We start from the raw sequence: 14461 nt of genomic DNA, 5'->3' as shown, positions 1-14461 counted from the left end.
CGTTGCAGAGCCGCCCTCACGGGGCCCCACGACCCCCAAACCCTCCTCCGCAGTCGAGGTACGGGGGAGACCGCGACCCTCGCAGTGGGCGCCCGCGCCTGGCGCGCGGAGACACTCACCTCCGCGCGCGCCGGACCTGCGCGGATCCCGCACTTGGCGCGGGGCCGCGGAGCTCGCGTCCCCCTGCGCGGCCGCCCCCGCGTCCAGCTGTCCCTGCGCTCCCGAGCGCCCGGGCCGCGCGGCTGTCAGAGTCTCGTGGCGGGGCTGCGCCGCGGGTGTGGAGCGCAGCGCGGCGGCGGGCTCGCGGGCAGCTCCTCCCTCCCCGCGCCGCGCCTCCGCCCTCCGCGCGCCCCGCCTCCCGCGCCGCTGCTGTCAACCCCGCGCCCCGAGCCCGGCGCCCGCGCTGCCCGCGCCACCGGATCGGGGGGCGCACTGGGCTAAAGGGCCCGGATGTCTGCGGTCGCCTCTCGCTCGCGCCCGCCCCCTCCCCGGCACCCCCTCCCTGCCCTGCCACACATGCACTTGCTGCGCCTCAACCTCCTCCCGGGCTCCGCTGAATTTCTATTTTGACAGTGGCTGTGGCAGTGGGCGGCGCAGCTGGGGGTACCCAGGGCCCGCGGGGGCGGCGGGCGGCAGTCAGGACCCGGCGCGGGGGCGGCGCGGGGGGCAGGCAGAGCCACCATCCGCTCGGGGCGCCTCGTCTTTTTTCTTTCTTTCCTTTTTTCTCTTTGCCTCCTCCAGGATTTAAAGGGACAGCCCTGGCCAAGGCGAAGGGCCAGGCGGGCGCCTTTTCCCCGGTCTCCAGACGCCCTCTGCGGCCCGGCCGGACCCGCCCGCACCCAGAGCTCCGGCTCCTGCGCCCCGGGTATTTTTAGGTCTACACCCGACCCGGGGCGGCGGCGCGGCAGAGCTTGGCCCGTTCGCCTGGGCGCACGGCTATTTTTGCAGAGTCCGATTGGGGTCGGAAATAAAACAACTCGGCAACTGCTTTGCCACCCGAAAGTAGGGAGCAAGGAGTGGGGGGCGTGAAGTTTCCCAAATGCTCTCGGAATTCCAACGAGCTCAGAGAGGCACCTCTCCGAAAAGAGAAGCCAAACTTTCATCAGCTTAGAGCGCCCAAATTCCTGCAAGCCAGCTGCCCAGGAAGCTTTTCAAGCGCACAGTCCCCCATGCCTCACCGATGGGTGTACCCCGAAGCCCCGCAAGCCCCAGAGCAGCTTCGGGCCACCTGTCACTCCCCTGGACAGCCCAGAAGGCGGCCTTCGTCAGCGTCCAATCACCCCGCGGCGCAGCCGAGGGGCGGGCCCTGGGAAGGCATGGCTCCGCCTCGTGCCCGCAGGCGCCCCCCCTCAGGACGGCCCCCGCCAGGGTCTAGGTGGGACTCGCAGAGTGTGGCGGTGACCGACACCTCAATGGACCCATCCCAGCAAAGAGGAGGAGTCTTGACTCGGGAGAAATCACTGGAGCGCTCGCTGGCGAGGCAAAGCTGGGCAGATGAGCTGGCCACCAGCAGGCCGGCACACTGGAGCTGGCTTCGCGCTCTACCTTTTTGCAACCCACGTTTCCGCGCTCCCGGCACAATTAGGAATCCTTGCCCGCCCTGGCGCTGCAGCTGCGACTGTGAGCTGGGATGTCCGGCCGTCCTCGCCAGAGCTCTTCCCCTAAGAATCAGGAAAGTTCGCAATTCTCAAACTCCTATCGGAACTCGCTCACCTGAGTGGCGCAGGGATCCCAGGGCAGAGGACAAAGCGAACCCCTGTCTCTTGCTCTCTTTCTGGCAGTTGCAACGCGCAGTGAGGCTGATGCTGTCTGGACGGTGTCTTTTCATGTTGAAGATATTCGATGACTTGCTTTACAGGATTCACAAAAGCAAACCTGTGGACCTTTTGTTTGACACTTGTCCCAGTGTTGCTTAATTGGATTTTTTTGCCTTTTCATTCATTCGTATCATAAATGCACTTTGCAGGGCACCACGCTGGGAGGGAAACTGCTAGAAAAGAGGATGTGACAGAGCAAGCGCAGCACAGACGTGGAAGGGAGATCTGGAACATAGGCTTGTGGACGGCCGCCAGTGGTGTTTCATTCACCAGAAAGACTGGCTTTTCGTAGTAAGCAGATGTCCTTCGTTTAACAGTTTGATCAATCACCTTACCCAATTCTTTCACAGTGCATGGAAGTCTGGGGGCGTCTATAGTGGAAAGATAGATTTTCAGATTCAGTATGTCAGGTTTCCACGTAACTAGAGCATCCAGTGGCAAAATAATATCCCTGCTGTAAGTGGCCCTGGGAGTCGCTGCCCTCCCAAATTAGGTTGTCTGTCTCCCTGCTAAATTAGGTTGTCTGTCTCACTTCCTTTCATTAAAGGGTCTTCAGCAGTTTGAAGTACTGCTGACCCAGCTGGTTTGGTCAAGCTTCTAAGCCAGAAGCATGGGAGTGCTACAGGGATACCTAGAAAGTACCAACCCTGGAATGGCAAACCCCCTACACATGATAGGGCTGCAGTTGGAGGACAGCTACAGCCATGGAGTGGGTGTTTTGTTTGAGAAAAAAAGAGATGGAGTACCAATTTATGAATGCCTCTGCATTGGAAAGGTTCTCCGCCCTTCTCAGGGTACACTTGGCTCAGGGCAGAGCTTCCAGAGCTGTGGATCACTGAATGGCTTTGCATGCCATTAGCAATGGAGGGAAGCTTCCGTGTTCTCATCAGTGAGCTTCAGGGCTACTGAGTGTAATCACCACAGGCAAAACTTACAAAAATGTAAGAGTAATCTGCATTGCGATAGCAAAGAATATTTTTAAAGAGAGCAGCTGTTTTACTGCATTTGTGATTTTTGTTCCACTAATCCTTTCCCCTTAAGATCAGAGCTCCTTACCCCATTAGATTGGTATCTTCAGTGCCTAACACAGGCTTGGCACCTAATATCAAAGATTGATAAGCTAAATGAACAGTCTTTTTTAGGATGGTGGAGTAAGTATGATAGCACATAAGGACAGAGATACAGGGAACTCTGCAAGACTCATTTGCAATGTCTTTGTTTGTATATATGCTACAATAAATTTTACCATAAATAATAGCATTTATTAGATCCTGCCAGACTCTGCTACTTAGCAGCCCTGTAAGCTAGAAAAGCACATCATCATCTGAGGAGATGGATGCTTCCACGTCCATATCCATAAAAAAGAAGATAATGATGGAACCTTCTCCCCAGCCCCCAGGGATATAGGATACTCAGATGAGAAAAGGTGTGGACAGTGTTGCCCATGAACAACATTCATTAAGGGGTTCCTGCATTTTAGTTAGTGAGTATACTGTAAATTAATGGTAATTACCAGAATAAATTTCACAGAAATTATCAGAGAGTTAGGTTTAAATATTCACCTGTGTCCCCAGGGCAGTGACTGATTCAAGAGAAGGGACAAGAGGGAAATTGACATTGACAGAGCTCCTTCCAGAATCACAATCATGGCATGCATTGTCCTAAGTTCTGCATGACTGCTGTGTGCCATCCATTTATGCCCACTCTGTAGATGAGAACTCAGATCAACAGAGTGGTAATGACCGAGGGTCCATACCTGGAAAGTGGCTACGCCTGCACTGGGCCCAAGCGTGTGGGTTCGGGAACTCACCAGCCTCTATCCAATGGTGCTTCCTCTAGAGGAGAGAAAAAAGGCTTTGTGGAAATCAAAGCTGAAAAGAATTGCTAGAAAACAGTGTCTGTGTCACCATGAGGCAGGTTAGGTGAGGTGCAAGATCAGTTGAGGGGAACTTCCCAGAAGAGGTGGCATTTGATTCAGTCCTCTGAGTTTAGATGGTTTGTTTCTCTCTCTGTGTTTTGTACTTTTATATATATATATTTGTTTTGAAATAATTTCAGATTTCCAGAAAAGTTACAAATATACCCAGAATCCCCAAATGCAGACATTTCCTATGTCTGCTCTATTCTGCTGTATTTTTCTTTCTACAAATTAATTTTTTCTAAATCATTTGATAGTAAGCTGCAGACATGATGCTCCTTTACCAATAAATTCTTCAGTGAGCATTTTCAACAAGAACATTCTCTTACATAATAATCAAAATAGAAGTTTCCATCAATCTTATTATCAAATCTAAACCATACTTAGATTTTGCCAATTGTCTCACTAATGTCAAAAATGAAAAGTAAGTTCTGATCAGAATCCAATCCAGGATTGTACATTGCATTCATTTGCCATATCTCTGAGGGTATTTTTAATTATTAAAAATAATTTTATCAGTGTCATTGTTGATGGGTACGTATTGATGGCCCACATGCAGTAACAGAGACAATCTCTGACCAACATTAGGTCCATCCTGTGAGCCCTGTTTTTGTTTTTATTTTCTTCCTCATCCTAAACTCACTTTTATTCTTTACCACTCTTCATACAGTATTTATATTCAAACAAATCCCATTTCAACCAACAGATTAAGCTACCATTCTGTTGAATTTAACAGATGAGTTACAATAGCAAAAAGAACAGTTTTTTTTCCATCACTTTACTGTTAATTTAGTTTCCTTTTTTTCCCCCAAAAAAGGGGGAAAAATGTTTATTGAGGCAAAGCACATTTACATCTTTCTATTTGTCCCAGAGGTTATAGTTTCAAATGTTTACACATGTACCCTTTCTCACACACACACACACACACACACACACACACACACACACACTCCCAGCCCACTACTAGTGCCCCTTCCCTGTTTGCAATAGGTAAGTTATGGAAACAGCCTAAGTGCCCAAGGGGTGGATCAGAAAAAAAAAAAAAAAAAAAAGGTGTGTGTGTATGTGGGTGTGTGCGCATGTGCACACACCCACATGCACACAATGGAATACAATTCAGTTATAAAAAAGGATAAATTACTGCCATTTGTGCCAACATCAGTGGAACTGGAGAGGATAATGCTAAGAGAAATAAGTCAGAAAGAAAAAGACAAACACTGGATGATCTCACTTAAATGTGGAATCTAGAGTAACAGAAAAAAGGGTCAGACAAAACCAAACCAATAATAAACTCTTAACACCCGAGCCCTGTTTTTGACTAAGGCTCATCCTTGAGTCTCTCTTAGGCCAGTCTAGTCTAGTTGTAGCAAGAACCCACTAAGCCAGCAAGAATCCTGTTAAATTAATGTGAATCCCCCAACCACTGATATCTGATCACCCTGACCTGTCTTTAATGATCCTGTTAGGTCAGTTTAGCAAGGATCCACCTATCCTCAATGCCTCCTCTTAGTAATTTTCCATCTGCCAAACCCCACCCTTCCTTGGCTATAAATCCAAAAGTGTCCTTGTTAAACCAGACCTGTCTCCCCTATTGCAAAGCCTCTTTTGCAATAGTCTTAAATAAAGTCTTCCTTACCATTTTGACAAGTATCAGAACCATTTTTTAACTGTCAAAGAAAAAATACAGAAAAAAAATTAAAACCCATCTGTAATTATCCATCAGCTATAACCAGTATTAATTCTTGGTTTTGAATGTGCATATGTAATCCAGGCCCATAGCCACCACACCTTTCCAAGGATCAGCTTCCCCTAGAAGATATTGAAAAGATATTCCAGAACTCCTCTGGAATATCAGTGTGCAGTGCACTTCCTGCTGTTCCCAGCTTGGTACACCTCACTCCCCTTCCCTCCCACCCACTGCCACTTGGACCCTAATATTAGTTCCCAAACTTTAGGTCTTATCTCCCTCCAGACTATGCTGCCTTCCCTAGCAGGAAGAAGCTATGATGAACAGACCACACACCTCACACCCACCTATTCATTTGTTTGCCACTGGAGGGCCCACAAGAGACCTAATGCAGGCTATATAAAAGGCTAAGGTAGTTCAAAAGAACTACCTTTTACAAAAATGCAATGATACCTATCTAGCTCTCTGTGTAAGGATGCCAAGTATCTTGTTTTAATCTCCATTTAAAGATTTTTACTAAGGTTGATATTTTTCCATAAGTTTTTGGCTCTTTTTCTGTTAATTTATTATTTGTGCCCTCTGTCCATTTCCCAATGGACATAACTTTGTTATGTTCATAACTTTTGTTGTTCATAACTTTTCTTCCTTATTTGTGAGAACTCTTCGCATAGCGAGAATATTAATCCTTTGTCACATATATTTAGGCATATCAGGTAACACGAAGCTGTGCATGAGCTAAAATTTCCCATATATTCCAGGCGAGAGCAACCAGGGAGTCACCCCTCCACAGATAGGCCACAGAAGTGACCTATCACTGTGATGTTGCACTTTGATGTTGCACCCCATTTCTAACCTAGCCCCCCAGTTTTGAAAAGTTCTTCTTGCCCCCCACTTTGTTCATCTACCCTTTGATCTGACTATCTACAGGAGAGCTAGCCCCTAGGCTCGCAAGAGATCACCTCCCTGTCCCCCTCCAGACACATTTCCCATGCCTCAGTCAGTCAAGTAGCCTACAGTATCATCTAGCTGAGTGGTGACCAGCAAGGCTGTTCAATGGTGTCCATGAGCACCCTGAGCATACCCAACAGCTGAGTGAGTCATGGCAGCTGAGGTCCACTATAAGTCCAACCTCCTTCCAGTCTGAATTGTGGGTGTGCCCATGGTTCTTCCAAATGCCCAAAGAATAATGGTTGAATCACACGTTCACACAAGCACACTTCACACATCTACCAAAGGCAACTCTTAGAACAGTTCACGCTAAACCTATGAGGATCAGAAAAACAATTTGCTAATTCACTCAAATTTTGAAAAATGTCACAGTTCCTTTCCTTCACCAGCCCCCCTCCTTGCTTATATAGTGGCTTGTTGCCTTGTCCTCTCATCAGAATTCAGAAGTGACCTATCACTGAGCGAGGGCCCCTGCTGGGGTTTCCTGTAGCTGCAAGGCACCAGGTGGGAGCTGTGCTATTCCCCTGAGGGTGTGATTAAACCAAGCACATTCACTCTGCTCAAAGAGTGTGGAAGGAGGGGAAGTGCAGATCAAATTTTTGTTAGGGAGTACCTGTCTATATAAACAATTTGATTTAAAAATACATTACAAAATCCATGGCCTATCGTGATTTATTGATGAAGAGTTAGAGTAATGGATAGAGAAGACAAATTTACACATTTATTTATTTATTGTTTCATCAAGGCACATAAAGATTATTCACAGTCCAGACTCTATCTCTTCCTGTTCAAGCCCATAGCCACTTTTCGTTTCTTTCTTGTTTGTGATTGTCAAATGCACCATTGTTGTTTAATTTCATATCTCCCAACATGAGAGAAGGTAGCAATACCTTTATTACTCAAAATGTCATGGCTCCTCAACACCTATTTATCTTGAAACAACATAGCTCTTGTCTCACAGTTCAAAATGCCACTGCCTGACGGCATCCTCCATGCTGAGGTCGTGCACACTGGCTTCCAGTGACTCTCAAGTGTTGTAACTGCTTTGTTGACGAAGACTTCAAATGTACATCTTCCCCAGGAAAATGAGCCATCACTCAGATCCTGTTAAATTTACCATTTGGAATGATATAGTATAAACATAACACAACACAGCTTCCATCCATGTCTTTCTCTTCAACACATTAAGTTGGAATCACTGCATTCCTAACATGCGATCTTTCTGTGTTGACCATGTCTGTTGGGCTGAACAGTATCCCCTGAAAATTTGTTTTCTTTTTTTTTTTAAGATTTATTTATTTATGCATACAAGAACTGGGGTACAAGCCAAAGGTGCAGGGGGTGAGAGGATTCACTAGAGACAGAGTGGGGAGCAGAACAGGTGGATCTGCTGAAATACACTGCTGAGGGGAGCAGTGGGTGAGACAGGAGAGGTCTGCTGTGCCATGTGGGTCACCTCCCTGGCTGGGGATTACTTCACAGTGCTGATGCTTAACCCCCTGTGCCACCGGGGGGGCGGGCAAAAATTCATTGTAAATGGAACTTGTGAATAGTTAAGACAAGCTTATATTCCATTAGGGTGACTCCTAAGTAAAATGAGTGAGTGATGTCCTTATAAGGAAAGAGAAGTGTGGAAACATGGAGAGACACGGGAGAGAATGCCAGGCAAAGATGGAGGTAGAGATTGGGGTGATGCAGTCAAAGGCAAGGAACACCAATGATTTCTGGCAACCCAGAAGCTAAGCGAGAAGCATGGGAAAGATTCTTTCTCAGAGCCTCCAGAGGAAACTGGATATCTTGATTTCAGAATTGCAGCCTCCAAAAGTGTAAGAGAATAAATGTTATTTTTAAGACACAAGGTTGATGATAATTTGTTACAGCAGCCCTAGGAAACTAACATGTCCCGCTTTCTCTAGACTGCTGCTAGTGGGGACTATGGGCAAGGAGACTGTCCGTGAGAAGAGAGGCTACTTACGCAAGGAAGTTCCAACCCTGTGCAGCAGGGACCTCTCTGGAAAAGCATGGCACGGCCATGGCCATTGGAGGCAGGAGAGAATACTGAGACCAAAAGCCCTGAGATATTGGAGCTGCAGTCTCAAAAGTCATCAAAGGAAATAGCCACCACCTCTTCTGGAGGGCTTTGTGACCTGTGAGGCAGAGCCTGCTGAGGGCACAGGGTGATGGCCCTGGATGCCAGGTGGGGACACATGAGATCTTTATTCTTGACCAAACGTTAGTCAGTATTCTCTGAATTCTCTCCCAATCAGACCTTGATCTTGGTCTGGTAAGTCCAGTTTTAGCAAAGAATCCTGCTAAGCCTTGAATTTAATCAAGTTCCTCATCCCTACACCCACCCTTGGTCTGTCTTTAGCAAGACTCTCATTGTATCAATTTAACAGAAATCCGCCCTCTCTTCTATCAAATCAAATTCTTCAGTCATTTTCAAACCACTGACCTCCTTAGCTATAAACCTGCAACCATCTTTGCTGTACTCACTGTTGAACTCAGTTCTATGCTGAAGTCTCCCCTACCACAATAGCGTGAATAAAATATGTCTTGCCACTTTTAACATGCACCAAGTGCAAATGCTTCTCTTTTACATAATTCAAGTGTAGAAGTGATTTTATTCTTGATGAATTTTAGTGCACTCTTTGTGTTTATGTGTGTATTTTTATACAAGTGAGCTCATAATATAAGTAGTATTTATAAAATTCTTTGTCCATTTAACAGTATCAGCTACCTCTTTAGAAACCATGGAATATTTATTTGGCCAACACTTCATGGTTAATAATTCCTTTAGGATAAACATGGGGAATGCAATTGCTGGGTCAAAATAAATACACATTTGTAAGATTAGACAACTACTGTCAAATTACCTGTGAAGGGTTCACTTTATATACATGCATATGTGTGTATACATAGTTATGGGTTTGTGCATGTATACATACATTTATATGTTTTACAAAAATGCATTGATACCTATCTAGCTCTCTGTGTAAGGATGCCAAGTATCTTGTTTTTTGTTTTTTTTTTTTAAAGATTTAGTTATTTATTTATACAAGCACTGGGTACGGTCAGAAGCGCAGGAGGGTGAGAGAATTCACCAGAGCCAGAGCAGGGAGCAGAGCAGGCAGAAGGACTGAATACACTGCTGAGGGGAGCAGCGGGCGGCAGGAGAGGTCTGCACGCCACGTGGGACCCTCCTCCGGTGGCCGGGGAGCAGCTGGGGATCGAACTGGCGCTGCAGAGGCTGCAGGTAGCTTCTCAACCCAGCGCTTAACCGCTGCGCCACCGGGGAGGCCCGCCAAGTATCTTGTTTTAATCTCCATTTAAAGATTTTTACTAAGGCTGATATTTTTCCGTAAGTTTTTGGCTCTTTTTCTGTTAATTTATTATTTGTGCCCTCTGTCCATTTCCCAATGGACATAACTTTGTTATGTTCATAACTTTGTTGTTCATAACTTTTCTTCCTTATTTGTGAGACCTCTTCGCGTAGCAAGAATATTAATTGTTTGTCACATATGTTGTGAATATTGTTACCACTTTGCCACAAATTTTATTTGCATTGATGTCTTTAATATTCCAAATTATAAAATGATATATTATCTTTGTCATCTAATAATAATACTTAAGTATGTTAGATTTAAAAAATTATATTCCCCTTCATACCCACTGAACACATGAATTTTACTCTTCTTCCAGAAATAATCACTTTTAACAATTTGTTTGCTGATGAATTTCTGAGCCATTTCCATGCTTTTCTGTTATGATCATTTTGATGAACAAGTTTTAAGCCTTGCATTAAGCCTGGCCAAGCTATCTTTGATGCTAAATTGAGATGTCATCCACTCTGCCTGGTGTCATATTAGAAACACCTTCCTGGGCCTCCCCTGGTGGCGCAGCAGTTGAGCCCTGGGCTGCAAAGCTGCCCACAGCCTCTGCAACACCGGTTCAATCCCCGGCTGCCGGCAAGGGTCCAACAGACCTCTCCTGTTGCGACAGACATCTCCTGCCATGCCCGCTGCTCCCCTCAGCAGTGTATTTCATCAGTCTGCCTATTGTGTTCCCCGCTCTGGCTCTGGTGAATTCTCTCACCCTCCCTCGCTTCTGACTGTACCCAGTGCTTGTATAAATAAATAAATAAATCTTTTAAAAAAAAATGATTCTTCAAAAAAAAAAAACCTTCCTGACTCCCAAGTATATAAAAGCACTCACCTATAGTTTCTCCCAATGTGTCTATGTTTCCCTTTTTCCACAGTTAAATCTCCAATTAGTCTAATTATCTAATAAATAAATTTAATTAATCTGTGTAGAGTTTGGCTTGAGGTAAAGAAGCTACTGTTTCTCCCCACCCCAAAAATAGATAGGTGTGATGAGTATTGGCAAAAAAAAAACACATCACAGAATAACGAAAAATGTACAAAGTTAAGAATTTACAAAGTTGGTTAGAGAAACAGCAACCCGGTGCAGCTGCACCACAGGAAACTGATAGGGGAAAAAATAGAAAAGATGGCTGGAAAGGTAGGTGAGTGCAGGTCAGGGAGGAGACTGGAAGGAGAGAGTCTGTGGGCAAGGAGGAGGTTTGCAGGGCCTGGGGGAGGAAATCCGTGAGCAGAGGCAGGCCAAGGGGCAGACTGAGCCAGCAGGCACTAGCACGTGTGGAGGCAGGGACCCAGTGAGGCTTCCTGGCTCAGGCGCAAGTAACTAGGGTCTCAATCAGGACAACATCACAGGGATAGAGAGATGGCGATGACCCTTAGATGCCTGGAAGAATCCACAAGAGTCTGTGGCCAACTGACCATGGCGGAGGAGGGGACATGCCGTGACTCTGTAACTCTCAAGCCTGAGCGATTGAGATGTGGGCCAAATTTACTCATCATCTAGTTGGAGCTGCTGAGTTCCTCACAATTTTTCTCCCTGTTTTCTCAAGTGCCATGTTGAAAAGGTTTTCCTTTCTTCATTTTATAGATGGGGAAACTGAGCTTGGTCAGGTCATGACTTTTCCAAGAGAGACAGGAGAGCTGCGTCCCTTGGGGCACAATCTAGATAGAAAAGTAGCTGCTATGGAGAGCTGTGTGGTGATTCCTCAACCTACTAAAGAAGGAGCTTCCATATGATCCAACAATTCCACTCCTAGGTATTTACCAAAGGACAGAGAAACATCAATTCCAAAGGGCACCTGCACCTCTATGTTTATAGCAGCACTATTTACAATAGCTAAGCTTTGGAAACAGCCCAAATGCCCAAAAATAGATGACAGGATCAAGAAGATGTGGTCCATATACACCATGGAATATTACTCAGCATTCAAAAAAGATAAACACATGCAATTTGCAGCAACATGGATGGCGCTGGAAGGGATCATGCTCAGCGAAATAAGCCAGAAAGAAAAAGAGAAATACCGGATGGTCTCATAGCAGGAATCTAGAAAACCTAAATAAGGGACCAGGAAAAAGAATAACTATAAGAAAGAAAAAATCAAAATCAACAAACAACTATGAACCAGAGACACACTACGTGGGGGGGTGGGGGGAGGGCGGGGAAACGAGGGATTGGGATCAAAATAACAGGGTTGCAATTTTATGGGGAATATAAAAATAAAGTTAAAAAAATTAAAAAAAAAATAAAAGTAGCTGCAAGCTCACCGGGGAGACGCAGAGCGAAGGGCCACAGGAGCAGCGCGCGCGAAGGGAGCGGGGCCGGGCCGGAGCGCGAGCGAACCAGGCGCTTGCAGCAGCGCGCGGGCAGGCCGGGGGCCACGTGAGCAACGGTTTTGCAAACTTGAGCTGCCGCCGGAGCGATGGACATGGTCGCGCCGTTTTACTCCACTCGCTGCTGCGGGTGCCGCTCTGCCCACTGGCGCACCGTCCTGTTCGCCGCCTGGTACCTGATCACCAATGCTGTGGTTCTGCTGATTCTGTTGAGCGCTCTGGCCAAGGACTACTTTTCAGATTCTGAACTAGGAGGTGACTTTGAGTTCATCAATTATGCCAAAATGTGGATTATTATTGCAGTTTCTCTTCTCATATTCCTGATAGGCGCAATGGCTATTTATGGAGCATACAAGCAACACGCTGTTTGGATCATCCCGTTCCACTGTTACCAGATCTTTGATTTTGCCCTGAACGCCTCTGTTATACTCACTACGGAGTCTTGTTCAGACGACATGCTGGAATTCATCCGACAGATGCCTCCTAATTTTCCCTATAGAGATGATCTTATGTCATTGGAGCCTACCGGTTGGTGCGTTGCTATTTTCCTGTTTGTCATCGTTACCTTGACAATTAAGTGTTACCTGATCGCCTCTGTTTGGAACTGCTACCTCTACATCAAGGGCAGGAACTCCTCCGATGTCCCGGTTTATGCCATCAACAACGATACTACGGAGTCTTGGGCCTCCGCTGGTGGTGCAGGCGGTTGAGCGCCGCGCTGTGAAGCTGTCCGCAGCCTCTGCAGCACCGGTTCAATCCTGGCCGGCTGGCAAGGGTCCCATATGGCGCAGCAGACCTCTCCTGTTGCACCCACTGCTCCCCTCAGCAGTGTATTTCGTCAGTCTGCCTGTTGTGTTACCCGCTCTGACTCTGGTGAATCCTCTCACCCTCCCGTGCATCTGACTGTACCCCGGTTCTTGTAAAAAGGGATAAATAAATCTTTAAAAAAAGAAAGAAAAGTAGCTGCAGTCTTTGAACACGGTGAACTCAACCTCCTCTGTGCACGGTGTGGGGAGGGGATGAGGGGGCATGTGCCTTTGTGTGTGTGTGTGCGCGCACGCGTGCGTGTGTGTATTCCACAGACGTGGACATGGAGGTAGCATTGGCACCAGCTGGATTTCTCTCTCAGGAGGTGGTAATGGGTACCAGTGCTCTGGATGGCATCCTCTTCCCAAATAAACAATCATATGACACAACGTCTGAAAGCCTAGAAGATTTCCTGTCTCCATTGGCCCGGTGCCCTGCCTGCTGCAAACCTGGAGCCATTAGCATTATCCCCAGCCCTCCACATCCCTCCACCTCGGTCTCTAGCTCGAGGACTCACAGAACACCATGAGCTCGCAGCCTGCTTAACTGCTTGGTGCCAGCTACATGAGGAGATTGGACATTTCTTTAGCCAAAGAAAAGCTGGTAACTGGGCCATCGACCTCCTCCAACAGGCCAGCTCAGCTGTGATGCTCACCTCCCGTCTCTGTCCCTCCCGGGGCCCTTGTTGGGTGGGATCCTGAATGAGGCCCACCATTACCCAAAAGGAAGTCATGTTCCCAAGAACCATGACCTTCTCAGCAAGCTGCAAATAAGCCAGCTACAGTGCAGGGAGGGAAAGCGCACCAGGCAGCCCCTAACCTGCAGAAATCGACTCACCCTTTGAGGTTTAGTTGATATGTCATCCACTCTGTGGCTTCTTGCCCAAATTCCACCAAAAGAGACCAGTCAATTACTTATCTGTCCTCCCATAGCAAATGTCTACACTAGGTCATCAAATATCATTTCATTCAACATTGTTTTGTTATAATGTTGATAAGCAAAAACAATCCTGGCCAAGCGTGAATAAAGTAATATTATTCAAGGAACTGCTTTCATTATATGCACTGTTTCACTTAAAGTTGAAGTTTCCAAACACTTTAAGCAAGGACTTACTGTACAGAGTTATTATGACCCCTGTTGCCTGGGGAGCAAATAGGACCTTCTTTTGTGCCAGAACTCACTGATGGGTAGTGATTATACGGTTGCTGCATCAAGAAGGCTACTGAGGCCCTCTCTGGACACAAAGCTGGGGAGAGTTGCCATCACCAATTGGGAAAAGCAGCTGAAACGGCTCCTGGCCAGGTACCATGCAGCTGCGTCCGCCAACCCAGACTGCCAGATGCGTTACCCTCTGTTACCTCAGCTGTCCCCAAACAGCCAGGATTGACTTGTGAACAGGGCTCCATTTGCTCAGCTCTGTGCCTCCAGTACCTTCCACAGTGCTTAATTCATCTTGCAGTGATGCTGCCAGATCCAGATCCAATCAAATGTTTTAGTCAACCCTATCTCCTATTTACACAATTCTTATGAAAGTGCCATTTAACATGGCACTTAATAAAGGCTCAAGAAATAT

At 46.7% G+C, this 14461-nt stretch overlaps 2 protein-coding genes across 3 annotated transcripts in view; one reads left to right on the top strand and one right to left on the bottom strand.

Moving 5' to 3' along the window:
- The window catches only part of ZBTB7C (zinc finger and BTB domain containing 7C), a 332722-nt gene extending 332553 nt beyond the window's left edge, over positions 1–169 (bottom strand). For both annotated transcript variants that reach the window (XM_054694058.1, XM_054694059.1), the window contains exon 1: positions 120–169. The gene's annotated coding sequence lies outside the window, so the exon portion shown is untranslated. The remainder of the gene's footprint in view (positions 1–119) is intronic.
- Positions 170–12136: 11967 nt separating this feature from the next.
- On the top strand, positions 12137–13045 carry LOC119243784 (lysosomal-associated transmembrane protein 4B-like). Its single transcript, XM_037509708.2, has one exon. The coding sequence runs from the start codon at positions 12171–12173 to the stop codon at positions 12789–12791; it is 621 nt and encodes a 206-aa protein (XP_037365605.1). The 5' UTR covers positions 12137–12170; the 3' UTR covers positions 12792–13045.
- Positions 13046–14461: the final 1416 nt, after the last annotated feature.

The sequence above is a fragment of the Talpa occidentalis genome, unplaced genomic scaffold, assembly GCF_014898055.3.
Source record: "Talpa occidentalis isolate TD23 unplaced genomic scaffold, MPIMG_talOcc4v2.1 talOcc4.13, whole genome shotgun sequence".
In the NCBI taxonomy this organism is placed as follows: domain Eukaryota; kingdom Metazoa; phylum Chordata; class Mammalia; order Eulipotyphla; family Talpidae; genus Talpa; species Talpa occidentalis.
This window is presented reverse-complemented; position numbering and strand designations above follow the sequence as displayed.